Consider the following 26,852-nt stretch of genomic DNA (forward strand, 5'->3'; position numbering starts at 1 on the left):
GGCAGAGGGATCCTAGTGGAAAGGCAGGCAGATCATGTCCCTCCTCTGCTCAAAGCTTTCCAACGGCTTAATCTCCCCTACGGTAAAAGCCAAAGTCTTCAGATAGCCTACAGGACCTGCCTGAGCTACCACCCCTTTCCTTTGCTGACTTCATCTTCTTCCACCCGCTCTCCGGTCAAAAGCATTGGCCTCCTTACAATGCTCTCTGAGCATGTCGAACCGTCTCTTGCCTCAGACCTTAGCACTGGCTGATCCCTCTGCCTGGAACACTTTTCCTCAGATACTTCATCATCTCCTTCGAGTCATTAGATGTCACCTTCTTAAATGAAGCCTTGCCTGAAAGCGGTATTTAAAACCTCTCCTCCCATGCTTTCGTTCCCGTGCTTTGTTTCTTTCCATAGCACTTACACCTTTTATTATACAAATAATATGTATTATATATCATTTCTGCTAAATATCATAATAGATAATATACATAATGTAGTATATAGTATAACTCTTTGCTGTCGAGTCAATTCCGACTCATAGCGACTCTATAGGACAGAGTAGAACTGCCCCATAGGATTTCCAAGGAGCGGCTGGGAGATTTGAAGTGCTAACCTTAACTGCAGCCAAACTCTTAACCACTGCACCACCAAAAATATACAGTATGTTATATGTAAGTGATACATGTATTACTCTGGGGTCCTGGTGGTGCAGTGGTTAAGTGCTATGGCTGCTAATCTAAAGGTATGGCAGTTCAAATCCCCCGGCTGCTCCTTGGAAACCCTATAAGGCAGTTCTACTCTGTCTTATAGGTCAGTCGGTTCTGACTCATAGCGACCCCATTACAACAGAAGGAAACACTGCCTGGTCCTGCTCCATCCTCACAATTGTTGCTATGTTTGAGCCCAATGACACCTTTGAATTATGGTGTTGGTGAAGAATATTGAATATACCACGGACTGCCAGATATACAACAGGCGTTCAGTAAATATCGGCAGGAACAACAAACGCACAAAGAATGAATAAATAAACGAGCCCGTCTGCCTGGGCTGTTTTGGCCCCTCGGAGCCCCCGTGGGGTCGTGGAGCGCGGGCCCAACGCGCCTGCGCATGGCGCCCCGCCCGCGCGCGTAGGTCAGTGTCCCGTGGCCGCACTCCTAAGCGAGGCGCGCGCTCGGCGGAGGGTTACAGCAACCCGGGCGGGGCATCATAGGGCCCTCTAGTGGGCGGGGCTCCAGTGGGTGGGGCTCAGGGGTGGGCGCGCCAATGTCGCGCGTGGCGCCGGGGGCCGTCTTAGTCCGCGCCGGTCTGCGTCCCGCCACTGTCGGCCGGCCACCTCCCCTGCCGCCACGCCCGGTCCCCGACCTCGCTTCCGTAGCCCCCCGCGCCCTCCGCGTCCCCTGAGCCACAGCCATGTCCAAGGAGCGGCGCATCCGGCGGGAGGAGATCATGGAGTGCAAGGTGATGTGGGAGCCGGCCAGCAAGAAGAACACGCAGATGGACCGCTTCCGGGCGGCCGTGGGTGCCTCCTGCGGCCTGGCGCTGGGTGAGTGACCTGGCCGAGCGGCCCTCCTGCCTGCTCCCCTGTCTGTGGGGGCTCACCTCCTCTGCCTTTAGGATGCAGGGCCCCCTCCTGACCCCGGTATCTTCGCCTGCATGTGGGGCTGCCCTCTCCTGGGAGGGTCAGCCCTGTGGCCGTGGGACCCCTACCCCATTGACTCTGAGTTCTTCCCTTTCTCTTACTTGTGACATGCCTTCCTGTTTCCTATGTTTTGGCCTCCAGCCTATAGGGGGCTTCCTTTCTGACTTGGCTGGGCTCTTTCTGACTTGTGGCTCAAACCCTGTTTGTGGGGGTCACTTTCCAGCCCACAGAGCCATGTGCTGCTCCTTCCGACCCCAAGGCTGGTCTTTCTAGAAGGCGAGCCTGAATTTCCTACATTTTAGAGAAGGATGGTCAGGTAGGAGCCCTCGTTTGGGACTGGGGTAGAGACCCTTCCCCTCATGTTTAAACTCCGGCCCCCCAAACACAACCTAGTGGAGGATCCTCCTTCCAGCCACCGCGTTGGCCTTCAGAAACCACGGGCTGGGTGTGTAGATGGGCAAACGAGGCCCCTTTGCTGGGCAGAAGCACTCCCTGGCTCTCCTTTCCAAGCTCTGGTTGGGTTGCCCCACTGCCTGCTGGACTTCCCCTCCCCATGGGTGTCTTCAGGGATTTTAAACTCCTTATGGGCTTTTCCCTTCTCACCACTGCAGGGACCCCCTCATTTCTCTTGGTGGCATCACCATCTTTAGTCAGCCACCGGAAATGGAGAACTGAGTCATCACCCTTGTCCAGAGTGTCCCCCCCAGTGTCATCACTCTGCTGCACACCTTTTTCTCATTCCCTGCCAGCACTTCTTGGGCCCTTAGTCCCTGTTCCCTGCACACTAGTCTAGTCTTCTAACTGGATTTCTTGCTTCCTGCTTTCTTTCCTCTACCTTTAGTACTTCCTGCATGTCTTGGCACAGTAATCGTGAAGCACGGGTCAGACTTTGTCACTCCTTGGCTCAGAAGCTGTCAATGAGTCCTTGTTGACCACAGGTTTGCAAACAGTACCCCATGGCTGCTTCCTAGGCCCTCCATTGCCTGGCGGGCATCAGAGCTTCCACAGATGAACCGCCTCCCCCCATCCCTCTTCTTCCCTCACTCTCGCTAGAGTGTGAACACCTTGGGACAGGTTCTGTGTGTTGTTACTCTCAGGGGCTCCTGTAATCCCTTCCCCAGGACCTTCCAGCTAGTAGTTGGGAAAGAAGGTGGTAAATGTTCTGGATTTAGGGAGAACAGGCTTGAGCCCCGGAAGAGCGAGGAGGCGGTGGAGTGGGGCTACCTTCTTCGGTGTTCTTGCTGCAGTTCCTTCTCGGTTTCCTCTGCCAGCCGTGACACTGTTGTTTTGGTGCCCGTCTAGCCCTGATGCATTATGAAGTGATCTCACAGAAGGGCAGCCCTGTGAGGCAGGTGACGCTTCCTTATTCCATGGGTGGTGGCCTAGAACAAGGGAGCTGTAACCTGACTACCTGGAAGTTGAATCTGTCTCCCTCTCTTCCTAGCTGAGTGATCCTGAGGAAGCCATTGAGTCTCCTGAGCCTCGGTTTCCTCATCTGTGAAAAAGGGATAAGAGGACCAGCCTCATGGGTGTGAGGCTGATGGGATGATCCTCACCCAGCACCCAGCTCTGCACCCTGCCAGTGAGGGTTGCTCAGTAACATGAGGGAGCATTGCTAGCTCCCAACTCTGCCTGCCAGCTGCTCGCCGTCCTCCAGGGTTTGCAGACTGATGGTCCAGGGACTAGATTCCATCTGCAAACATACTTCATGTGGCTTACGCTCTGTTGAATGCCTGTGCTTAAAAGTTGGGAGACCACGTGTGAAAAGCAGGATTTCCAACTTCTTTTGAACACCCAAAGGCCTGTAATGTTGGGTCTGCACCCTAGTGGCAGCTCTCAGTGGGAGCTGGGTGGGGTGGCCCCTTGGGCTGGGTGCCAGGAGGTTGAGAGCGTGCTTCCTGCCCTCTCCTCCTCCTCCCACTCCCAGTTGTTCATACCCACCTGCTTCTGTCCTTTCCACATGCCTGGCCCCAGAGGCATTTGGACTCACATTCTTGCTTTAAGATCCAGCTCAAACTCTGCTCTCTCTTTGAATGTTTCCCCTGTTTCTCCCTGAGGTGGATGAGAGTCTCCTCTGTCGGAGTGCATGTAATTTGGACTTTTCGTTTATTTGTGAAGATTCTTTCTGCTTGAAAACAGTATCTGTGAACTCGCCCCCTCTCCCCTGACAGTAGCTTGCGCGTAACATGTACAGTAAGGGGCATCGCTGTTGGCTGGACGTGCACATGGAGCAAGGCACGCATTGACCTTGGGCCTTGCTCAGCCCGGGAGGATGGGTGGAGAGAGTGGCCCCAGCCTGGCTCTGCTCCCCAGGCCACCTGGACAGGAGTTTCAGGAGGTACAGGGCCTTGGTGGAGTTAACCTACTCCCTTTTCCACCAGCAGAGCTGTATGCTGGTCTATTCCTCTCACTGCTTCCATGAGAACTAACTTGAGGGCTCCCTATGCACCCCGGGCCAGGCCTCTTCAGGATGCAGACTCCCTCAGGTGCAGCGCCCAGCCCCCATGCGTGATTGTGATTGACTTGAGGTCTCTTTCTTTTGGAAGGCCCCCGGGAAAATGCTGCAGGAACCAGCACCTGTAACTGGGGCAGGGGAGGGATTCCAGCTTCAAATTACGTGCTTTTTTTTGAGGACTGTGCCAGGTGTCTTTCTGTAAACCACAAGCTGCAAGTCATCTGTAGGTGCAAGCAGCTGGGTGGAGTTTGCCAATGGACTGAAGTTCCAGTCTCTGTCCTCGAGTTGCTAAGTGTAGGTGGGGGAGAAAGCCCACGCAGAGATAGCAAATGCCGTGCCAACTGCATGGGGCAGGCAGGAGCTGGCATCCTGAGGACTCCATTGTGCACTGACCTTCGGGGAATGTGGTTAGAGGGGCTGACAGCACCTTTAGCGGAGATTTGAAGGTAGTGGTGGTGGTGGTAGTTGCTTCTGACTCGTGGCAAGCCCATGTACAGCAGGACCAAATGTTGTCTGCGCCTGCGCCATCCTCACGATCGCTGGTATGTTTGAGTCCATTGTGGTGGCTATTATGTCCGTCTCCGGAAGAATTTCCCTCATCCTCTACTTTACCAGACACGACGCGCTTTTGTAAGCCAGTGATCTTTCCTGATGACGTGTCCAAAGTAAGCGTGCCAAAGTCTCGCCATTTTTGCTTTTAAGGAACATTCTGGTTTTATTTCTTCTAAGATTGACTTATTTGTTCTCCTGGCAGTCCATCGGAAATTCAATATTCAGGCTGGTCAGAATTCTCATAGGTGCAGGCAGGAGCAGAGTGTGCAAACCCAGAACCCTACAGGGACCAGGCAGGTGCTGGAAATCTTCGTGATAGTTAATATTTAGTGAGAGGTGTCTGTGCCAGGCCCTGCTCTGGCGCTTTATATGTGTCAACTCATTTAATCCTCACAACAATTGTGCAAAGTAGGTGCTAATTTTGTTCCTGTCCCCCCAGCTGAGGAAACTGAGGCCCAAAGCCTCAGGTAAGGCCTCACAGCTGTAAGTGTGGAGCTGTAGTCTGGCTCCAGAGTACATACTCTTAACCTCTGTGTTCTATTGCCTCTTGCCTTAGGGTGGAGGGGCCAGGTGGGGCAGCTGTTACCCAGCTTTAGTTGATTGTTGTCATGTGGCATGAACAGTGCATTAGTTATCTTTTGCTGTGTAACAAATCACCCCAAAACATAGCGGCGTAAAACATCAGTAAACATTTACTGTCTCACAGTGGGTCCGGAATTTCGGAGTGGCTCAGCAGGGTGGTTATGGTTCTGAGTCTCTCAGGACATTGCAGTCAAGCTGTTGGCTGGAGCTGCAGTCATCTGAAGGCTTGCCTGGGGCTGGAGGACCCACTTCCAAGATGACACACTCATATGGCTAGTAAGTTAGTGCTGGTTGTGGGCAGGAGGCCTCACCTTCCTGACACGCAGGACTGTTTAAGTGTCCTTACAACATGGCCACAGGCTCCCCCAGAGCAGATGATCCAAGAGAGCCAGGTAGAACCTGCAGTATCTTTTTTATTGTGATGAAGATATGCACACCAAAACATTTGCCAACATAACAACTTCTACACTTACAATTCAGTGACGTTGATTACATTTTCCATGTCCTGGTGGCGTAGTGGTTAAGCACTCGGCTGCTAACTGAAAGGTCGGTGGTTTGAACCAATCAGCTGCTCTGCAGTGGAAGGATGTGGCAGTCTGCTTCTGTAGAGATTAAACCAAACCAAACCCAATGCCATCAGGTTGATGCCAACTCATAACAACTCTGTAGGACAGACTAGAACTGCCCCATAGGGTTTCCAAGGCTGTAAGTCTTTTTTTTTTTTTTTTTTAATTTTTCCCATACAAAAATTTGTACATACATTGTTATGTGACTCTAATTGCTCTGCCCATACTGTGACAGTACACTCCTCCTTTCTACCCGATTCCCCATGTCCATTCAGCCAGCTCCTAACCCTCTCTGCCTTCCCATCTCACCTCCGGACAGAAGCTGCCCGTTTAGTCTCTTGTATCTACCTGAGCTAAGAGGCACACTCGTCACGCATATCAGTTTATGTCCCACAGTCCAGTCCAAATCCCTGTCTGAAGAGTTGGCCTCGGAAATTGTTTTAGTTCTGGGCTGATAGAGAATCCAGGGGCCATGCTTTCCGGGGTTCCTCCAGTCTCAGTCAGACCATTCTGCTTTTTTACTAGAATTTGAGTTCTGCATCCCACCTTTCTCCTGCTCCATCTGAGACTCTGTTGCGTTCCCTGTCGGGGTGGTCATTGGTGGTAGCCGGGCACCATCTCGTTCTTCCGGTCTCAGGCTGAAGCAGTCTCTGGTTTATGTGGCCCTTTCTGTCTCTTGGGCTAATACTTTCCTTGTGTCTTTGGTGTTCTTCATTTTCCTTTACGCCAGGTGGTTGGGACCAATTGATGCATCTTAGATGGCTGCTTGCAAGCTTTTAAGACCCCTTTGAGATATAAAGGAGATTAAACAAGCAAGTGAAAGAAGCAGAGATGGGAAAGAGAGATGTCAAGTCACATGAAGATTGCCCAGGAGCAGAAGCTCATAGAGACAAGGACCTTCCCCTAGAGCCGACAGAGAAAGCCTTCCTCTAGAGTCGGCAACCTGAGTTCCGACTTGTAGCCCCCTAAACTGTGAGAAAATAAATTTTTGTTAAGCCACCAATTTGTGATATTTCTGTTATATAATAGTGCTAGATAACTAAGACATGATATCTTATGTTCAAGTTATGAGGAACCCTGCAGTGTTTTTTAAGACCTGGCCTTGGAAATTACAGTCACTTCCACGGTATTTTGTTGGTGAGACAGATAAGCTTTGCTCAGTGTGGGGAGGGCTGCCCAGTGGGGTGAATGCCAGGAGGTGAGAATCACTGGGAACAGATAGGGTGGACTATTATGGAGGGTGGTGACCACAGCCAGATATTCTGTTTTCTGAGGAAAGACCAGAAATCCAGAATTTCACTTGAAAACAGTGGATTTTTGAAGTGGGCACCTAGTTCAGTTTTTTATAAACAACATGCAGGATGAACTCAACTTGGCCGTGGTCTTCTGGGCTTCTGGATTGCCACCTCTGGATAAAAGTCCCCTCATGCTGATCATCCCAGGTGGCCCTGCCAAGTTGTTGTTCGTGAAGAAGATTCTGTGTAGCCATCCCAGGGATGTTGCCCCGCAGAGCCCTTGTCCTGACAAAATGCTGCTGTAATGCTGTTGCCCCAGATTCCAGGCCTGGTTCCGTCCACCCCCTCAACTGTGCTCTTGGTGGACATGCTTCTGGGACAGGCTTTGGGACCTGGATGTGGGGCCTCTAGCTCATTTCATAAATCAGCGTGGAGCTCTGCAGTTTGCGAGGGTGTGGTGATTACAGCAAAACAAACTTACACTGGGAGGGCCAGCGGTGAGGCCTGTCTGGCCAGTGTTGGTTCCCACAGGTGTATCTGGGCCCCTCCCAGGGACCCACCCTGAGGCTACACTGCCTGCTTGTCTAGTGGGATCCTCCTAGTTATCACTTTATGTGCGTTCATGTCCCTGTCCCCACGTAATGGCTCAGTGTGTCCTATCAGGCGGCCTGACCGACACCTGCTCCTGCAAAACGGATAGGGTGACGATAATGACTGACTGCTTTGCGCACTGCTCTGTGCTGCGTACTATTCTGAGTGCTGTATGGGTTTTTACTCGTTCAGTCCCCACAGGAGGTCCCTGGGTGGCACAGACAGTTTGATCAGCTGCTAGCCAAAAGGTTAGCACTTTGAACACACCCAGCAGCACTGCGCAAGAAAGGCCTGGTGATTTGCTTCTGTAGTGATTACAGCCAAGAAAACCGCATGGAGCAGGTCTGCTGTGTAACACGTGGGGTTGCCATGAGTCGGAATTGACTTGATGACAACAAGTTTGGTTTTTTTGGTCATCCTCACAGGTTGCTGGTACCCAGCAAGGAGTCCTGGCTCCGCCCCTCACAAACTTGAGTGTTCTCGGACAAGTCATTCTTCTTCTTTGTGCCAGTTAGCGAATGACAGAGTCAGGATTTGGACCCGGACAGTTGGACTCCAGAGCCTGTGCTCCTTAAGTAATACGCTGTATTGGTCCTCACCTTGACCTTTTACAGTAGTCGCTGTCATCACACTCAGTTTACAGATGAGGATGCCGAGGCTCAGCTTGCCCAGGGTCTCACTCTAGAAAGTGGCAAAGCTGAGGTTCAGACTGAGGCCATCCGCCCTGGCCCTGGAGCCCAGGGTTAACCACCCAGTGTCGTGGAAGGAACTGGCATTGATTTTAAGTGGGTATGAAGGGTAATTGCTCATCTGAGGGAGTTTGGTTTTGGTTTGGATTTGTTCTGTACACTTTTGCTGCTCTTGTGCTGTTTAAAATACAGCTGTGCGTAGTATGTTAGCAGAAAACTGGAAGTAGCCTAACTATCCTAAAACAGCATTCTGGTTCAGTAAATTATACATTTATGCAGTGGAGTACTTTGTGGTTGTTAGGAAAGAATGAGGCTGCTTTTTATGTACTGGTGGGAAAGATTTCTAGTGAAAGAAGCAAGTTGCAGAATAGTGGGTGCGGTGTGATGGATCACTTTCATATGGCCTATCTCGCCATGGTCTTGTAATTCCCATCAAATGATTGGGTAGGACTATGCAAATGAGGTGCTTGTGGCCCACCAGGGGGATTGGACAGCTTGCTAATAATGCAGATAAAGTGCATGGTGCTGTTGTGGGGGTGGAACCATGCAAATATGGTATGTAGAACCCTAATGAGGGGATTGGTCAGTTTTGCCGTCCTGCTAGGCTTAAAATGAGCCATTCCAGAGGTGGAAAGTGAAGAAGGACCTTACTACCACAAGAAAGTAGAGCCAGGAGTGAAGTGCATCCTTTGGACCCAGGTACCTGTGCTGAGAACCTCCCAGACCCAGGAGATAGACAGCCAGATGTAACACCAGAGATGGCATGAGATGGCAAGAAACAGTGGCAGAGAAATGGCGGCAGGAGACCAGTGTGTCACTATGTGGCGGGCTAGAGCAAGGCGCCCACAATGGGCATGCTGACCCACTGAACGAGAGAGCAGAGGGCCTTCTGGCAGGAGGCTCACTGGCTGCCGGAGTGGGGTGCCTCCGGCCAACTTACTGGCAGAGCTAAAGAGCTTTATGACCCTTGACTGAGCAGGGCAGAGGCCAGGCTGAGGGCTGGGAGAGGAGCCTGTCCTGAGGGGGCTCGAGAGGAGCTGAGAGAGCTGTCCTGCACTGAAGAAGGGAGACATTGCCTACGTGCTTCCTGATACTGATCCTGAGTTATAACCTGGTACTTCCGTAATAAACTCCATGATCATGAATACAGTATCGTCTGTGAATTCTGTGTGGCCATTGCAATGAGTTATCAAACTCAGAGAAGTAGAGAGTGCCATGGGAGCGACAGTTGTTGTCAGAATTAGTAAAAAGGTTGGAGGGCGGAGGTTTGTTTGACCTCCACCTCTACCTCACTGGACTCGTCAGCCTTGAGCTGATGCTGCTGATGGTGACTCTCCTTTCCCCTGACGTTAGAGGAGCTCTGATGCCATCGAGCCATTTTTTACAGTGGGTAAAGCAGGCTACCGTTTGTGTGAAAAAGAGGAAAAGAGGAACCCCACAAAACCAAAAAACCTTTCCTCCCTGAACATCTCTGGGAGAAGAGAAAAGAAATATCAACACTGAGTTATCTCAGGGGAACCCAGTAGCTGGGGGACAGGTGGGTGGGAGATTTTGCTAAAGAGCTTCTTGTCTCCTTTGAATTTGGGTATGCATAAGGACTAAGGTGCACCTGACCCAAGCCATGGTGTTTTCAGTCGCCTCATATGCATACAAAAGCTGGACAATGAATAAAGAAGAACAAAGAAGAGTTAATGCCTTTGAATTATGGCGTTGGCGAGGAATATTGAACATACCATGGACTGCCAGCAGAATGAACAAATCTGTCTTGGAAGAAGTACAGCCAGAATTCTCCTTAGAAGCAAGGATGGCGAGACTTGGTCTCACGCACTTTGGACATGTTATCAGGAGGGACCAGTCCCTGGAGAAGGACATCATGTTTGGTAGAGTAGAAAGTCAGTGAAAAAGAGGAAGACTCTCAACAAGATGGATTGACACGATTATGAGGGTGGTGCAGGACTGGACAGTGTTTTGTTCTGTTGTACATAGGTTCGCTGTGAGTTGGAATCAACTCAACAGTACCTAACAACAACAGTGAACGTATATCCTACTAAAATATATTAATGAAGAGAGAAGTGAGGTGCAAGTAGGGGAAGAGACTTTCCCAAGGTCACAGGATTAGAACCTGGTGTGAATAGTGTACAAGTGGGAAGGAGGGATATACTTAAGCATGTATTTTATCCCTGAGTGGTGCAAATGGTTAACATGCTCAGCTGCTAACCAACTTGACGGCAACTGGTGGTGGGGATATGTATATTTTATGCGTTAAATATCTCCGGAAAGACACAAAGAAGTTTCTATAACTGATTGTCTCAGGAGAAGAAGAACTAGATGGCTGTGGCTTAGAGGGAGAAGAGTTTTTTTTTTTGTTTTTGACCACAGAACCTTATCTATCCTTTTGTAATTTTGTACCAGGGATAGTGGTGGCTCAGTGGTAGAATTCTTGCCTTCCATGGGGGAGACCTGGGTTTGATTCCTGGCCAGTGCACCTCATCTGCAGCCACCACCCGTCAGTGGAGGTTTACATGTTGCTCTGATGCTGAACAGATTTCATCAGAGCTTCCAGATGAAGATGGACTAGGAAGAAAGCCGGTGATCTACTTCCACAAATCAGCCAGTGAAAACCCTGTGGATCACAATGGTTTGCTTCACAGCCAATCACGGGGTGGGCAGGACTGAGCAGCGTTTTGTTCCACTGTACGTGGGGTTGCCATGAGTTGGGGGCTGACTCGACAGCGGCTAACAACAACAAATTTTGTACCCGTGAATGTATTGCTTATTCAAGAATCAAAATAAACAAGCCCCAAAACACCATAACATTGCACTGGCATGAGAAGTCCATCAGAAAGCTACCAGTTTTGAACTTCGGGGTTTTTGAATCTACTGAATATAGATTTCCTAAGTTTGCATGGTATAAAATAGCAAACTCTTAATACAGGACTGATTATGTCCAAGGCTGTGGTCTAAGCACTTTATACGTGTGCTCGTTTTAATCCTCCCAACAGCCCTTAGTTATCTAGTGCTGCTATAACAGAAATACCACAAGTGTTTATTTTCTCACAGTTCAGGAGGCCAGAAGTCCAAATTCAGGGCACCAACTCTAGGGGAAGGCTTTCTGTCTCTGTCCGCTCTGGGGGAAGGTCCTTGTCATCAATCTTCCTCTGGTCTAGGAGGTTCTCAGTTCAGGGACCCTGGGTACAAAGGACGCATGCTCCTGTCTCTTCTTTCTTGGTGGTTATGAGGTCCCTCTCCTCTCTGCTTGCTTCTCTCTTTTATATCCCAATATAGATTGACTCAAGATACAACCTAATCATGTAGATTAAGTCCTGCATCATTAATATAACTGCCTCTAATTCTGCCTCATTATCGTCATAGAGGTTAGGATTTACAACACAGGATAATCACATCAGATTACAAAATGGAGGACAACCACACAATACTGGGAATCATGGCCTAGCCAAGTTGACATACATTTTTGGGGGACACAGTTCAATCCATAACAAGCCATATGAAGGGGGTATTGTTAACCATCCCCATTTTACAGTTGGGGAAACAGACACAGCGAGCTTAAGTAACTCACCTGAGGTCGCACGCTAATAAATGGCTGAGCAGGATTTGAACCCAGGCATGCTGGCTCCAGAGACCCTGTTCTTAGGCAAGTGGGTAAGATGAAATCACTGCCTTGTGGCTTGTGTTCCTTTTGGGGAGTAGCAGTGGTGGGTTTGCTGCAATACAAATTAAGATCAATCCCCTCCTCCCTAGATTGCTTCTCACCCGTGGTCTTTGACCCACTCAGACACACCTGCAGTTCCTTAGATGGGCAGGCTTACTACTGAACAGCTAAAACTTGCCTTCTAAGGTGTATCTAAAGAGTTCTGGTGGTACAATGGTTAAGCACTCAACTGCTAACTGAAAGGTTGGCAGTTCAAACCTACCCAGCGGCTCTGCAGGAGAAAGACCCGGCAATCTGTCCCCATAAAGATTACAGCCAAGAAATGGGGAACCCAAGGTCAAGAAGGGGAGAGTGTTGACAGGTCGTGGGGTTGGCAACCAGTGTCACAAAACAACATGTATATTAATTGTTTAATGCCAAACTAATACGCTCTGTAAACCTTCATCTAAAGTACAATAAAAAAAAAAAAAGATTATACCCAAGAAAATCCTATAGGTCAGTTCTACTCAGTCACACGAGGTCGCTATGAGTTGGAATCCACTCGACGGCACATAACAACAGCACAGGTTTATCTGAGCTGTGTGCCATTTCTTTTTTTCTTTTTTTAGACAATTATGATGACCTGTATCACTGGTCAGTGAAGTCATATTCGGACTTCTGGGCAGAGTTCTGGAAGTTTAGTGGAATTGTCTTCTCATGCATGTATGATGAGGTAAGTCAAAATTTGGCTAATGCGTCATCTTTTTAAAGGTTGTGTTTCAAAATAAAGTGCTAATTTTTAGGAATCCTAAATCGTGTCTCCTTTAAAACCCTTAGTCATCTATGGGAAAAAACTCATTGCCCTAGAGAGTCAGCATTAAACTGGGTTGGGGTCGGGGACCCCGTTGAGACTTTGTAATCTGTGGGCCTCTCGTGTGTGGACCCCTGGCCCAGTCCTGAGAACTGGAGCAACCCTCAAGAGTAGGTTGTTGTTTTTGAAACTATAAGTAGTTTTTCTTTCTTAACCTGGGTTTTAGAGAGTTTTACAATTCCTTACACTAGCAGTCAATAAGTATCTGGGGGAAAGAGAGAAGCTGGGTGGCACCAACAGTTAAGTGCTTGGCTACTAACTGGAAGGTTGGAGACTTGAGCCCACCTAGAGGTGCCTTGGAGGAAAAGCCTGGCAGTCTACGTTCAAAAAATCAGCCGTGAAGACCCCGTCGAGCACAGTTCTGCTCTTCTGCCCTGTCACACACGGTGTCGTGAGTCACAATCAGCTTGACGACAACGTTTTTGTTTTGTTTTCTTGTAATCTGGGGAAAGGGAATCCTGTTATTCAGTGTACTATTTATTATGTATGTTTGGTCTGGTTATGGGGTGACCATCTGAAAGGTTCATCTGTATACACTTTGAGAAGAAAATCAAGGTTCCAGAACCCTGAAGAAGTAGATGAAGAGTAAACCAGAAAATGATGATGGGAGGGGCAGGTACTGCCCATTCTGCAGCTGGCCCTTAGCTCCATCTCCAGATTCTCAGATGTCCTCGTCAGAGCCTGGGCACTGGACAGAAGCTGCGTCTGCTTTACTTACCTTCTATCTCTAGCATCTCGCATAAAGTAGGTACTTAATAAATATCTGCTGACAGTAAATTAATGGCAACGGTCATCTTCTCTTGGTGTTAATTTCTATTTTCGGTTCAAGCCCTTGGGCCATGGTCAGAAATCAGCCTGTAGAACCAACGGTTCAGTGCTGTGTTGGGCCAGCGAGTTAGCTGGCTTTCTGGGAAGCTGGATTGGTTGTGTTTCTTCATGATGTAGCCCTTGTGTGTGTGTCTTGCAGGTTGTGGACACTTCGAAAGGAATCACTGATGTGCCCGAGTGGTTCAAAGGCAGCCGTTTAAACTATGCGGAAAACCTCCTGCGACACAAAGACAATGACCACGTCGCCCTGTATGTTGCAAGTGAGTCCTGACAACAATGCGGACTTCCGCTCGTGTTCTGGGTGCCTGTTGCGTGCAGTGCCACATGTTTGTGGAGCCCGGGAGCGCTCAGACTTTACTGTGTGGTATTCAAACAATGTCTCTGCACGCTTCTGATGTAACTAAGACATCCACTGACTTTCTGAAAAAAATTAGTAAACTTTTCTTCCATGCAGGAGACCCAGGATCGATTCCTGGCCAGTGCACCTCGTGCACAGCCACCATCTGTCTGTCAGTGGAGGCTTACATGTTGCTGTGATGCTGAACAGGTTTCAGTGGAGCTTCCAGACTAGGATGGACTAGGAAGGAAGGCTGGTGATCTACTTGTGAAAGTCAGCCAGTGAAAGCCCTGTGGATCACACTGGTCTGATCCCGTTGTACATGGGGCCACCATGAGTTGGGGCTTGCCTCAGTGGCAGCCAACAACAACCACTGTATTTTTTAGAGTGGTGTGAAGTTTACACAAAAATTTAACAGCAAGTACAGGGAATTCCCATATACTCCCTTTCCCCCCACCCACAGTTTCTCCTGTTATTAACATCTTGCATTGATGTGGTACATTTTCTAAATTGATGAACCAATATTGATACATTCTGACTAACTAGAGTCCATTGTTTACGTTAGGGGTCACTGTGTGTTGTACAGTCATGCACGTTTAGACAATGCACAATGTCGTGTGTCTGCCGTTAGAGTATCATGCAGAACAGCTTGTGAAAATGCCCTGTGGTTCCACCTGTTCATCCCTTTCAACCCTTGGAACCACTGACCTCTTCACTGTCTCTATAGTTTGTCTGTCCAGAATGTCGTGGAATGGGAGTTACACAGTATGTAGCCTTCTCAGACTGGCTTCCTTCACAGCAATATGCATTTAAGTTTCCTCCATGTCTTTTTGTGGCATGATAGCTTACTTCTTCACTTTTTATTATCTCTGGGAAGGGGAGGCGACCAGTTATATGGTCCATGCTGTTTTATGGGAGAAATTGACACACCTAAGATTAAGTGACTACCTCAGAGTTGGAGTCCCTCGGTGGTGTGAGCAGTTAATGCGCTTGGCTGCTAACTGGGAGGTTGGTGGTTTGAGTCCACCCAGAGGTTCCTCAGAAGAAAGGTCTGGCAGTCTACTTCCAAAAAATCAGCCATGGAAAGTCTTGTGGAGCACAGTTCTACTCTGACCCATGGAGTCGCCATGAGTTGAAGTTGATTTGATGGCAGCTCCTTGATGTTAACTAACTACCTCGGGTTCATTCATGTCATAGCATGTATCAGAACTTCTTCCTTTTTATGACCAAATGATACTCCGTTGTATGGATAGCTCACATTTTACTTATCCTTAAGAGACTCATAGGGCTGTGCCTCCTGAGGCACCAGGACCCTTGTGGAAACTTTCCTGGGACACCATCACAGTCATGGTGTTCATCATCCTGAAGAGCTAGACCAATGGGTCTCTCGTGTACCTTCTTCTCCTGGCCCCTTTAAATGTGTGCATACTTTACTCAGTAACTCAGTCAATTTGTGAATGCTCTGGTTTCTCTTAGTGGGGAGTGGGAAAGGTCAAATGTGAATCTTCTTTTAAAAAAACAATAGTAGACCTGATTGCTGGTTATAAGAGCGGCCAGTCCTCCCAGGACTTGTAATTTGGGTGGCTGGTGGGGACTGCCCTGGGTGTGCTTGCTCTCCGTCTCTTACTGTCTCATAGATGTGTCCTGGCTGAACACAACGGGTTGCCTTTCTGCTCTTTTTAAAGCCTTGCTCTTTTTGGAGCATGGGTTAAGGCATTGCTGTGGTTTTGCGTCTCCTTCCCACTTCCCCTTTGTTGCCATGATGTCGCCACCCTTTGGCTTTTAAATATTTGAGCCCCTGTCCTTAATGAGCTCCCCCTTCCTCAAATTGGCCGTGGGAGTAAGTGCCCTCAAACCAGGGATCCCACTTAGTCTACAAAGTAGGTATCTCACTTAAGCAGGGTTTTTTTTTAAATTTTATTGTACTTTAGATGAAGGTTTATAGAACAAATAGTTTGTTGTTAAACAGTTAGTACAGATATTGTTTTATGACAATGGTTAACAACTCGACGACATGTCAACACTGTCCCTTCTCGACCTTGGGTTCCCTATTACCAGCTTGCCTGTCCCCTCCTGCCTTCTAGCGCTTGTCCCTGGGCTGGTGTGCCTCTTTAGTCTTATTTTGTTTTCTAGGCCTGTCTAATTTTTGCCTGAAGGGTGACCCTCAGGAGTGACTTCATTACTGAGCTAAAAGGGTGTCTGGGGGCCATACTCTCAGGGTGTCTCCAGTCTCTGTCAGGCCAGTAAGTCTGGTCTTTTTTTGTGAGTTAGAATTTTGTTCTCCATTTTTCTCCAGCTTTGCCTGGGACCCTCTATCATGCTCCCAGTCAGAGCAGTCAGTGGGGGTAGCCGGGCACCATCTAGTTGTCTTAAGCAGGGTCCTGAAGTGGCTTACCGGCTTAGGAACTTGAAACATAATTTGCATTTCCTTTTCCGAGTGCCTCACTGACTTGTTCTTACTCTCCCACCTGGGCGCAGGTGCTCATGCAGCTCTGCTCGGAGCTGCATTCTCAGTAGAGTTAATACTTCCCCCATATTGCTGCCGGCCAGGGCGTGAGAGCCTGGAGAAGAAGGAAGTGTGTGCCCTCAGCCTTCATGCTCTAGTGAGTGGTGCACAAACAACGTCAGCCCATCCGTGTCCACACGGTCAGAACTGCTCCCTCTGCAGCACATTTTATCTTGGAACAGTGGGTATCAGGTTGCTGAACTTTTTTACAGGACAGAAAACCACCTGAGTTGGGAATGTAGAACCAAAAGGCTATATCCCAGGGAGGGGAGACCAGAACAGAGGGCAGCACATACAGCTTGCTGCAAATTTGATAAAGGAAAATCCGGATTCACACAAAAGGGAAATCAGGACGCTGATGTACTTTGGAAAAGAGATAGTTTGTGTTGTAGAATTGAAAAGCAAGCAACTATCGGAAAGAAGATATTTGCAGCCAAGATGGTTGTCAAAGGATTGCTATCTTTCTTGTCAAGGGTACATTCAAATAATGTTTCTACACCTTCACACATTGAGTCTTACTAGTTGTGTTAGTTATTTATTGCTGTGTAACGAATTACCCCAGAACAATGGGTTAATACAGTAAACATTTATGACCTCACAGTTTCTGTGGGTTAGACATTCAGAAGTGACTTAGTTCGGTGGTTCTGGCTTGGGGGTCTTTTATGAGGTGCTAGAGGATCCACTTCCAAGATGGCTCCCTCACATGGCTCTTGGCAGGAGGCATCAGTTCCTCACCACATGGGCCTCTCCACAGTGCTGCTTGAGTGTCTTCACAACATGGTGGCTGGTTTCCTCCAGAGTGAGCAAAATGGAAGCTCTGATGTCTTTTGTGACCTAGGTTCAGAAGTCACTTTATCGTTCCCACAATATCTTCCTGGTTATCTGGGGCCTGTTCAGTGTGGGAGGGACTACACGCGGGTGTGACTACCATGAGGCAGGGTCACTGGGGGCTGCGGTGAAGCCTGGCTTCCACACCATCATTTTCCATCCTTACCAATCTGTCAAGTGAAAGTTAGTCTCTCATGGTTTTAACATACATTTCTTTTATTATTAGTGAGGTTGATCATTTTATTTTCTTATTTATACTTTTTTTTTAGCAAGATCAGTTTTCTACAGTGAGTTTGCATTACGTTTATAATCTAAAAAAAAGCATTATCTAAACCAAACCAAAGGTGGAATACTACTCAGCAGTAAAAAAGAACGAATTATAGATCCATTTGACAACTTGGATGAGTCTCAAGGGCACTGAGTGAAAAAGCCAATTTTGAAAGGTCACATACTGTATGATTCCACTTATTAAACACGCTTGGAATGACGACGTTTCAGAGATGGAGAACGGATCAGTGCTTGCCAGCCGGGAGGGATGTTGGGGACAGCGGGAGTGACTATAAAGGGCTAGCAGGAGGAGGATCTTTGTGGTAGTAACAATGTTCTGTACTGTGATTGCAGTGATGACAGGAAATGTCATAAAATGACAACTATGCACATGTTGTCCTAATGTCAGTGTCCTGGCTTTTTTCCCTGCTCTCCTGGCTTTGATACTGTATTAAGTTGTATAAGATGTAACCAAAGAGCCCTGGTGGCACAGTGGTTAAGCGCTTGGCTGCTAACCAAAAGGTCGGCCTTTCAAACCCACCAGTGGCTCCTTGAGAGAAAAATCTGGCGATCTGCTCCCATAAAGATTACAGTCTAGGCAACCCTATGGGACAGTTCTACTCTGTCACAGGGAATCACTATGAGTCAAAGTCTCCTCGCAGATAACCAACCACAACAACAAGATGTAACCACTGGGGGAAACTGGGTGAAGGGTACGCGGGACCTCTCTGTCCTATCTTAGCAACTTCCTGTGAATCTATAATGGTTTCAAAATAAAAAGTTCCAAAGAAGAAAAGACAACAAAAAGCCAAAGGATTCTCCTCTTAGTAAAAGCCTTCCTAATAGAAAGTCTATAAATGGCAGATTCTCTGAGTGCATTTCAGAGGCTAACTTTCACCCAGTCTCTCTCTGCATTGGTATACTGTTTCCCTGGGCTTGTATTTCTTGCCTGCATTTAAACAGGTGTGATTTTTAGCCCAATGTCTGTGGCTCTGGACCTTTCTTTGTCCTGATGGTCAAGGGTATGATCCGCCCTTTTTCTCTGCCCAGGGGAAGGCAAAGAAGAGATTGTGAAGGTGACCTTTGAAGAGCTGAGGCAGCAAGTGGCTCTGTTTGCAGCAGCAATGAGGAAAATGGGGGTAAAAGTGGGAGATCGCGTCGTTGGTGAGTAGTCCTGGTGGTGGTGACGGTTCCGGGGGGAGGGCACCGAGGCAGAATGGCCTAGAAGGTTGAGCTGACTTTTGGAATAAGATGGAATTGCATTATATTACATATAACCCTCCAGGACTCTACCTGTATGTGCTCAGCAAAAAATAAACGTAGAATGTGGCTGAAGGAGGGCAGCCTACCAGGTGTTGATGTGGTTGAGGCGAGTGGACTTGGATGATGAGGAGCCTGTCCTCTCCCTGTGTGTTACTAATCAGGGAAACTGTTGTGAGCTGATACAGATGCGCTGCCGTTAACTACAGTCCACCTTCATGTTAGGGCTCAGTGCCTTGTACCCACCGTGACAGTACCATGCATAATAGTCTCTGTGCTCTAAAAATGCCCCGTGCTCCATCTGTTCATGCCACCCCGTCCCCCGGCAACCACTGATCTTTTCACTCAGCCACGAATTTTTTATAAAATGTGCTCTTTAAACACAGCCAGATCGTTCATCTGGTGCTTGATTAAAGTAATGGTGATCTCTTCAAACGCTGTGGGGGGTGGGTGTGGGACCTTCCTGAGAGGTGGTCCGTCTGCCTCCAATGCCGCGCTTTCCTAGGGCGTTTCCAGGGGTGAATTTCACTCTACAATTTTTGCCATTTGTGCCGACACTATTGCAGTTCTAACCCCGAAAACCCAGGAGAGGGGGTTTAATTAGCCAAGAGACTCATTTGGCCGATTTCCTCTTGCTCATAGACCCCAGAGGACTAGAGCTCTGAGGAGCCTTAGAAGTCACCAACCCCTTTTTTTCACAGATGGGAAACTGAGGCCTAGAGAGAAAAGTAGATTAGCCAGTTGATTTTTTTTTTACTTTTAAAAGGATGTCATGTAAAATGAGTGTTGATTTTTAAAACGTCAACAATAAATGTGTTAATTGAAAATTCATGTATATGGAAACACCCAGCTTCTGAAAATAATAGCGAGGCATGAAATGTCATCCCCAGAACACTTCATCACAAATTCATTAAACAAAATGGATTCTAAGGTTCAGTGTCGTGACAGCAACATAACAGAAGTAACCGATGACGTTTTCTCAGCCGGCCAGCCACTGAGCCAGGACTAAGGCGCAGGTTCCCCGGCTCATCGTCCGCCTTCTTTGCCCCTCACCTCTTTGAGGTCACTACCCTGATTTTCTTAGGGTGCAGTTCCTCTCGTCGGCCCTCCTGAGAGTTTGTTTAGCAGCAGCTGAGAGGCTGCAGACTGTAGGCGCATGAGCACCAGGCTTTCCAAGTCATGAGACCTTACTCCAGCACCCGATGCTGCCACCGTGCCGCTGTGTGAGTTTGGACAAGTAACTTCACCTCTCTGAGCAGAGGAGTGTCTTCATCTTAAACAGAGCAGGAGAGAGAGGCTATGCGTCCAAATTCTCCTGGGCCCCGCCTTCTACTGTGTTGAGTGGCGTGTGTCTCTTTCAAGTTGACCACAGCACCTGGAGCTCAGGGTGAAAGTCAGGGTTCAGGCCTGTCCAAGTTCACCAGGCTGCCTCAGGGTGGAGAATGGTGTTTGCCTGCTCTGCCTGGCTACATCCCCAGGCACCCAGAGCAGGGCCTCCACCTGGCCAGTGATGATGGCAGTGATGGCACAAAGCAAACGGCTTCCTGTCCAGGCCACGCTGATGCTGAGTGTGATTGTCGTTTTCTCTCTGCTTTTTGCTATGCTGCTGATGGAGAGGTTAAACCATTTATCCCTGGGATCAGAAATCAGATTTTATTCTTAGACCTAAGGATAGGGCTCTTTTCTTTGGCCACTTAGTTGCTCTTGTGGACTAACAGCAGTGGTGTAAGATTATGTTCGTTCCCTGCTTGGAGCCTTCACTGACTTCCCATCACCCCCCGGGTGGAGATCCGTGTCCAGAACCACATGGAAAAGCCCTGTATAATTCTCACTCACTTTCCCGCCTCCTCTCCCATCCCCTCCTTGCTCTTACTTCCCCTCCTCCCTCCTTCTCTCTGAAGCGACTCTGGGGCTGTTCCCTCTGTCTGCAGTGCCCCTTGGCCTTGGCGACCCCTCCACACCACCCAGGTAAGGAGTTGCCAGGAACTTGTGCAGAGGCCCTGTTTGGGGACGGTTCTAGATGGAGCTGGGGTAGTTTTCAGACGGAGCAGGAGGCTTGCCGCCCTCTCCCTCTCTGATCCGAGCCCCTTGTGAGCTCCCCCTGGTGGTGAGTCATGATTTCCTACTAAGATCCGCTGAGATGGTTTTCTTGCAACTTTCCATTTACCTTGACATCTTGGAAAAAATTTAAAGTCTTGTAAATAGGCCTGTTCTTTGCCCCAAGGGAACTTTAGTCAATTTAGAAGTGGGTAGATGTGCACACAGGGATAAGCAGGTAGAGAGAAAGGTAATTTATCTTTTAGTGTGGTCCTGGCGGTCAGGGTTCTTGACTTCCATCCTAGGTGGCCCCTCCCATGGTCATGGGGTGAGGCCACAGGACAGTGTTGGTTGTAGGAGAATCTTCTGGGCTTTGGAACTTTGGTGTTTGGCATCGGTGTCCCCTCCTAAGGAATCTTACTACAAGTGTGTGTCACGTGTGTTTGCAAAGAGGGAGTGATTGCTGGGCTGAGGCTCCTGGTGGGCAGGACCCTGTGTCTCCCTCTCAGATAACAGAACTGGCCGTGGAGTCAGTGCTTGTAAAAACGGTGCCTGACCTCTTCTAACTTCACAGGGAGGAAGGAGACTAAAGATCAACACCCCGTGGCTGATTTCTATGAGGCAGAGGTCAGATATGCCTCTTCTCGCCACCATCTTTACCAATTCTGACACCAGCCATCTTCCCACGACACTGCTTCTCTGCTGGGTTTGATAATTCATTGCAGTGGCCACACAGAACCCACAGACCAGACTCATGACTGTGGGGTTTATTAGGAAAGCCACAGGTTACAGTTCAGGCTCAGGATCACTCAAGGATACAGTTCTTCCATCAGGTCAGCCTCTTCCCAGCTGTGCTCACAGGCATGCCTCTCCCTGGCCTTAGCCTCTGTCCAAAGGCACTCAGCTTTCTCTCTGTGGGCCGGGAAGCCCACCGTGCCATCTCCTCCTGCTGGGTCTCTGCTGCCGGTCTCCCCTTCCTTAGTGGTGGTAGGCTCTTCTCTTTCCTGCCTCTGGGGTAGCTCATTTCAAACCCAGCGGGATGGCAAAACTGACCAGTCCCTTTGGTGGGCTACAATTACCGTATCTGCCCAGTTCTGCCCGGTCACCTGGGTTGGAATTATAAGACTATGGTGAGACAGGCCACACAAAAGCAATCCATTGCACCACAGCGCTCAACACATTAGTTGACTAGAAAGAAAGCAACTAGAAAGGAACATGCCAAGTCTACCTCTTGTCTTGGGGTCTCCATGGAATGTTCTCCCTGTACATGTACACGGGGTCTGTGATTCAGCCCATCAAGGCCTCTGCTCAGATGTCCCTGCTTGGAGGCCTCTTTCCATGTTATCCAGTGGAAAGTTTTATCCCCTGCCCCATCATCACTCTTTTTCTACCCTGCTTTATTTTTCTTTGTAGTGCTTATCACTCTCCTGAAATTACATGATTGTGTGTTTGTGTATCTGTGCCAGTGCTAGAGGCAGGGACTTTGTCTTCTGTTCCCTGCTGTATCTCGGTCTGTGAACAATGCCTGGCACATAGTAGGCCTAGAGTAAGTATGCTCTGAAGGAATGGCTGGAGCTGGACCGATTATTGGAGCAGGTATTTTTATGGCTGAAACTTCACTTTTCATGGGTCCTTCTTGGTCCAGTTTAACCTGTACTCTTTTAGGGCCTAGAAAAGTAATGCAAAATGTTTTTGTACCTTCCAGTTTTTTTTTTCCTTCCAATTTAAATTTTTAAAGATCTTTTGAAGCAGACTTTTCTGAGAGAAGGAGAAATTGCGAGCAAAGTATGTTGGAGGAAGATGGTTGAGATTGCATCTGGCTGTCCTTTCTTTGGAGAGACCCCTGGCTTTGATGCCCTAGACTCTTCAAAATCAGGCTGGCACAGTGTGACCCACCTTCTTTGTGTGTTTAAGCTTGACCTCACCATGGTTATTAGGTCTGGGACTGTGCGCTTCCCGGACAAGAACACCAGGGAATGATTCCAGAGGAGGATTAAGTGAGTAGATGCTGTAAGGGCTTCAAAAGCTGGAGTTAAGACTGTTCATGGCTTAGTTTTCTGTTGTCTGTGAAGTGGTCCTCAAGGTCACTGTCTAATCTGCTTCAGGAGAAGGGCTGACTCTAGGCCATTTCTCAGTCACTAGGAAGACAGCTGTACCTGGCAGCCTCCTGGGGCAGTGACTCCTGCCCTGCCCTTTGGTAATGGCCCTATCGAGAGTCTTCTGTTTATGCTCACAGCCACAATTTATCCCCTTAGCTGACTCAATTCAGCAAATGTCCGTGGGCCTGCCACACGCCAGGTGCTGGGCAGAGCATGCAGGCTGAGCAAACAACACACAACCTGCCCTTTGGGGTGGTCCTGGCCTGGTGGGGAGATGGATGCGACACAAAGCACCAATTGCTGTGGTCCAGGTAGACAGTTCAGAGGTGGGGCCGAGGGACGGAGCTGTCCAGGGAGCCCCAGGGCCTTTGTGGTCCACCTGGGGGCCACATCATTGCTCAGGGGAAGCATTGGCCGTGTCCTCTGCTCCCTGACGCCTCTTGCCCAAGCCCTGTCCTCTGATCATTTAGGAAGATCTGTTAATTGATCAAAGTCTCTCTGGTGATAGAGATTATCTGCCTCTATTGGCCTTAAAAGTTCAGCCTCCCACTAAGTGGAGGGCCTGACCACCTCCCCTGCCCTGAATGGATTTATAGATGCCTCTTGAATGTCCTCCTTATATTCTTCATTCCCTCTCCCTCCTATCCACCCACCCACCCAGCCGCCATCCATCCAACCACCCACCCAAACATATGCCAGCCAGTACCTGAGGGCTTGGATGCCCAGGGCATGGTAAAGCAGAGAACAAGACAGGCAAAGTCCCTGCCCTCACCTGAGAACCAGGTATTAAACAGGTCATTACATAGGTGATTATTATTTTGCAGTCATGGTAAGCTCTGTGAGGGAGAAATGCAGTGTGCTTTGAGGGTGAATAGCTGGTGGACCTGAGTTTGGGTGTTGGGCAGGATGGCCTCAGAGAAGGCCTCTCTCAGGAAGTCTTGTTTAAGAGTCAATAGACGAGTCTGCACTGGCTAGGAAAGGCTGGTGCGTGTGGAAGGGTGTTCAAGCAGTGCAGACAGCTTGTGCGAAGGCCCTGAGGCAGGAGGAGCTCAGAGCAACCCAGCAGCTGAAAGAACAAGGCCGTTGTGACTGGAGCCCAAGAGTGACGGAGAGTGGAAGGAGGAAAGGCCAGCGAGGAGGGCAGGGCCAGCGAGGAGGGCAGGGCCGTGGGGGTCGCTCTGAGTGGGGTCTAGAGATGGTTGGAGGGTGAGAGTGGGAGTGGATAGCCGGCGGTGGGTGACGAGGGATGTGAAGGCAGCTTGGGTGGGTCAGGCTGGCTGTGCTCCTTGGGGCAGCTCAGGGCCAGCCCCCCTCCCGGCTGCTGCCCTGGCTCTGACTCATCCTGAACCGCAGGCTTTCTCCCTCTGTCCCTCCTGCAGGTTATTTACCCAACAGCATGCATGCCTTGGAGGCGATGCTGGCAGTTGCGAGCATCGGTGCCATTTGGAGTTCCACATCTCCAGACTTTGGTGTGAATGTAAGTGAGGGTACCCACTCTGTGCCAAGGGTCTGGGGTTTTGCGGCCTCTGCAGGGGAACCGCCACAGGGGGTGATCATGCCCCCTAGGGTTGGAATTCAGCCCCCAACTGAAGACTTACCAGACAGTAGAGCTCCTGGGCTTGGTCTCAGGGGCCCAGGGACCTGTAGCCAGAGGATGGAGGGGGAGCAGGGGGCCACGGTGGGTGTCACGATCACCCGCCCATGCTCAGTGTTGGCGTCTGCAGGAGTGCTGCTGACCCTTAGCCTGTTCTTCACAGCTGCTTCCGTCCAGTCTTGTTGGGTGCTCTGGGTCATTGTCCTGGGCAGAATATTCCACAGAAGCCACTCCCGGTAGACTTGAGTCCATCCAGATTTTGTGTACTTGGAGCCCCAAAGTGCGGCTCCAGGGTGGTCCTGGCTCAGGGGCGGTCCTGGCCTTTCCCGCATCACAGCTGCTGAGGGAGCTGCTCTGGCAGGGGAGTGCTCACTGGCTGGCACCGTGGCCTGGGCCCCCTGTGCACTAACCAGCCCTGGGCAGAGAGCCTGCCCATGGTAGGTGCCATGTCCACGACCACGGGGAGCTTTCCATTTCTGTTCAGAAAGGACAGGGCTGCACACCTTCCTACAAAGATGCCTCACTCTGCCCTTCCATCCTGGAAACGCTCCTCATTTGCTTGTGTCGTGGTTCGGTGCAGGGACCCCTCTTTGTCCTGTGGGGACAGGCTGGCACGCGTGTGGTTGCCGTGGTCAGGTTTGAAGTGAGCCGAGCCAGTGGACAGCTGATATGTCAGTGTTGGATGGCGGAGGCTCCAGCCGGCCTGGGCGTGGCAGCAGGCTTGTGAGGTGCCTGGGGACCGGGGGGACAGCCCAGCCCGTGAGGCCTCGCGTGACAGTGACATGGCACGGTGCTCGCTGATGTTGGTGCCCAGTACCTGGGTGGGGAACAGAACCAAACAAATAAATCACACCACTGCCCCAGAGTGTGGCCATCAGATTCCGGTCGCCCTTTCTTTACAGTCCTTTTTCAGGGGCTGAAACCAACTGGGAGGAACTCTGGGGTCAGTGATGAGTTGGGGCCTTGGACCTGAACCGTGGCAGAGTGGTCCTGGCCACTGTTCCCTTCATGGGTTTGCAAATCTCCACTTAAGTACCCTGTTTTTAATTTCCAGCATTACCAACTTTAAACGTCAGATGGCCCCCGTTTTCTGTCAAGGGTGCGTTTCTGAAATCTGCAGTGAGACGGGAATACTTTCCCTACTTGGCATCATGTTTTCTGTTGCAAATCACTGTCATCCGCATTGTGAAGGGAAAATTGCACTCTTTTCTAAATCCCAGTTTTCGTTATTTGGTTTCTGTACCTGGGGCCGTTATTGACTCTGAGGTCAGTGCTGGGGACCGGGCACACGTGCGTGGAAGTACGTCGGGGCCACATTGACAGGTATTGGGGGTCTCCATGCATGACCGTTCCCTGACCACAGATATCGAGGCGAGGGTGAAGGAGCTCTCTTCTGTTGCGGTCTGTGCCCGCGGACCAAGGTGGGGCTGTCCGGGTGGGTGGGACGTCTGTCCGTCCTCCGTGCTGGGGAGGCTGTCTTCAGCCCTTGGCTTTGCCGTGGCCCTGCCCTGCCTCTCTCCTCTCCTCCTTTCCCTCTGCACTCTGGCGTCACCTGTCTCTCCCCCCTAGCTGCTCACCTGGGGTCACCCCTGCGTCGGGCTCCTCGAGCCATCACCGGGTGGAGACTTTGGGGTCCCCACACCTTGCAGCCTCCCCAGGGAGTCCACGGCTGGTGTTTTTCGACCTCTTTGGTTTTCTCCTGTTTCACTGTTTACCTCGAGCAGTGATGGATTACCCAATAAGAAAGGTATGCACAGGCTCACTTGTGATTACTTACTAATCTGTAGCGTGCAATTTTATGTGTTTCTCACGGCATCAAAGATGCAGTGTAAACACAAGTAAGCCCATGCATACCTTGCTTACTGGTTAACCTGTAAGCCCAGGCATACCTTGCTTACTGGTTAACCTGCCCCTGCCTCTGAGCTGGTACATCTTCAAAGATGTCAAGAGGCCATGTCTAATATCCTCACACCTGAGAGCCACACCCACAACCTGTGCTGCCGTCCTCAGGCAGGTAGCTGTGTGTATGGGTGTGTGTGTGTTCACACATGTGCGTGTGCTCACACATGTGCGTGCAAACACGCATGTGCATAAACAGAACAGCTGTTCTTCTGGCTCTGCTGGTTTCAGCCAGGGCCTCGACCAGTTAATTCCAGTTCAACCCCCTGCTGAGAAGTTGCATTTCCACCACAGATGTACTGAATCAGAATCTACATTTTAACAAGATCCACAGGTGATTCTTATGTATAATGCAAATTCTCAGCAGGGAGTTGGACCGGA

General features: G+C 49.6%; 1 protein-coding gene across 3 annotated transcripts in view; it reads left to right on the forward strand.

The window, feature by feature from the left end:
• Positions 1 to 1,312: 1,312 nt before the first annotated feature.
• AACS (acetoacetyl-CoA synthetase) overlaps positions 1,313 to 26,852 on the forward strand; it is a 54,793-nt gene continuing 29,253 nt past the window's right edge. For 2 of the 3 annotated variants that reach the window (XM_004385005.3, XM_023739272.1), the window contains exons 1-5: positions 1,313 to 1,530; positions 12,575 to 12,678; positions 13,784 to 13,904; positions 18,633 to 18,746; positions 24,358 to 24,455. In XM_004385005.3, coding sequence (XP_004385062.1) covers positions 1,398 to 1,530; positions 12,575 to 12,678; positions 13,784 to 13,904; positions 18,633 to 18,746; positions 24,358 to 24,455 — 570 coding nt within the window. In that variant the 5' untranslated portion in view covers positions 1,313 to 1,397. The remainder of the gene's footprint in view (positions 1,531 to 12,574; positions 12,679 to 13,783; positions 13,905 to 18,632; positions 18,747 to 24,357; positions 24,456 to 26,852) is intronic. The other variant, XM_023739273.1, reaches the window with a different exon arrangement.

This window comes from Trichechus manatus, unplaced genomic scaffold (assembly GCF_000243295.1).
Source record: "Trichechus manatus latirostris isolate Lorelei unplaced genomic scaffold, TriManLat1.0 scaffold00131, whole genome shotgun sequence".
Classification (NCBI taxonomy): domain Eukaryota; kingdom Metazoa; phylum Chordata; class Mammalia; order Sirenia; family Trichechidae; genus Trichechus; species Trichechus manatus.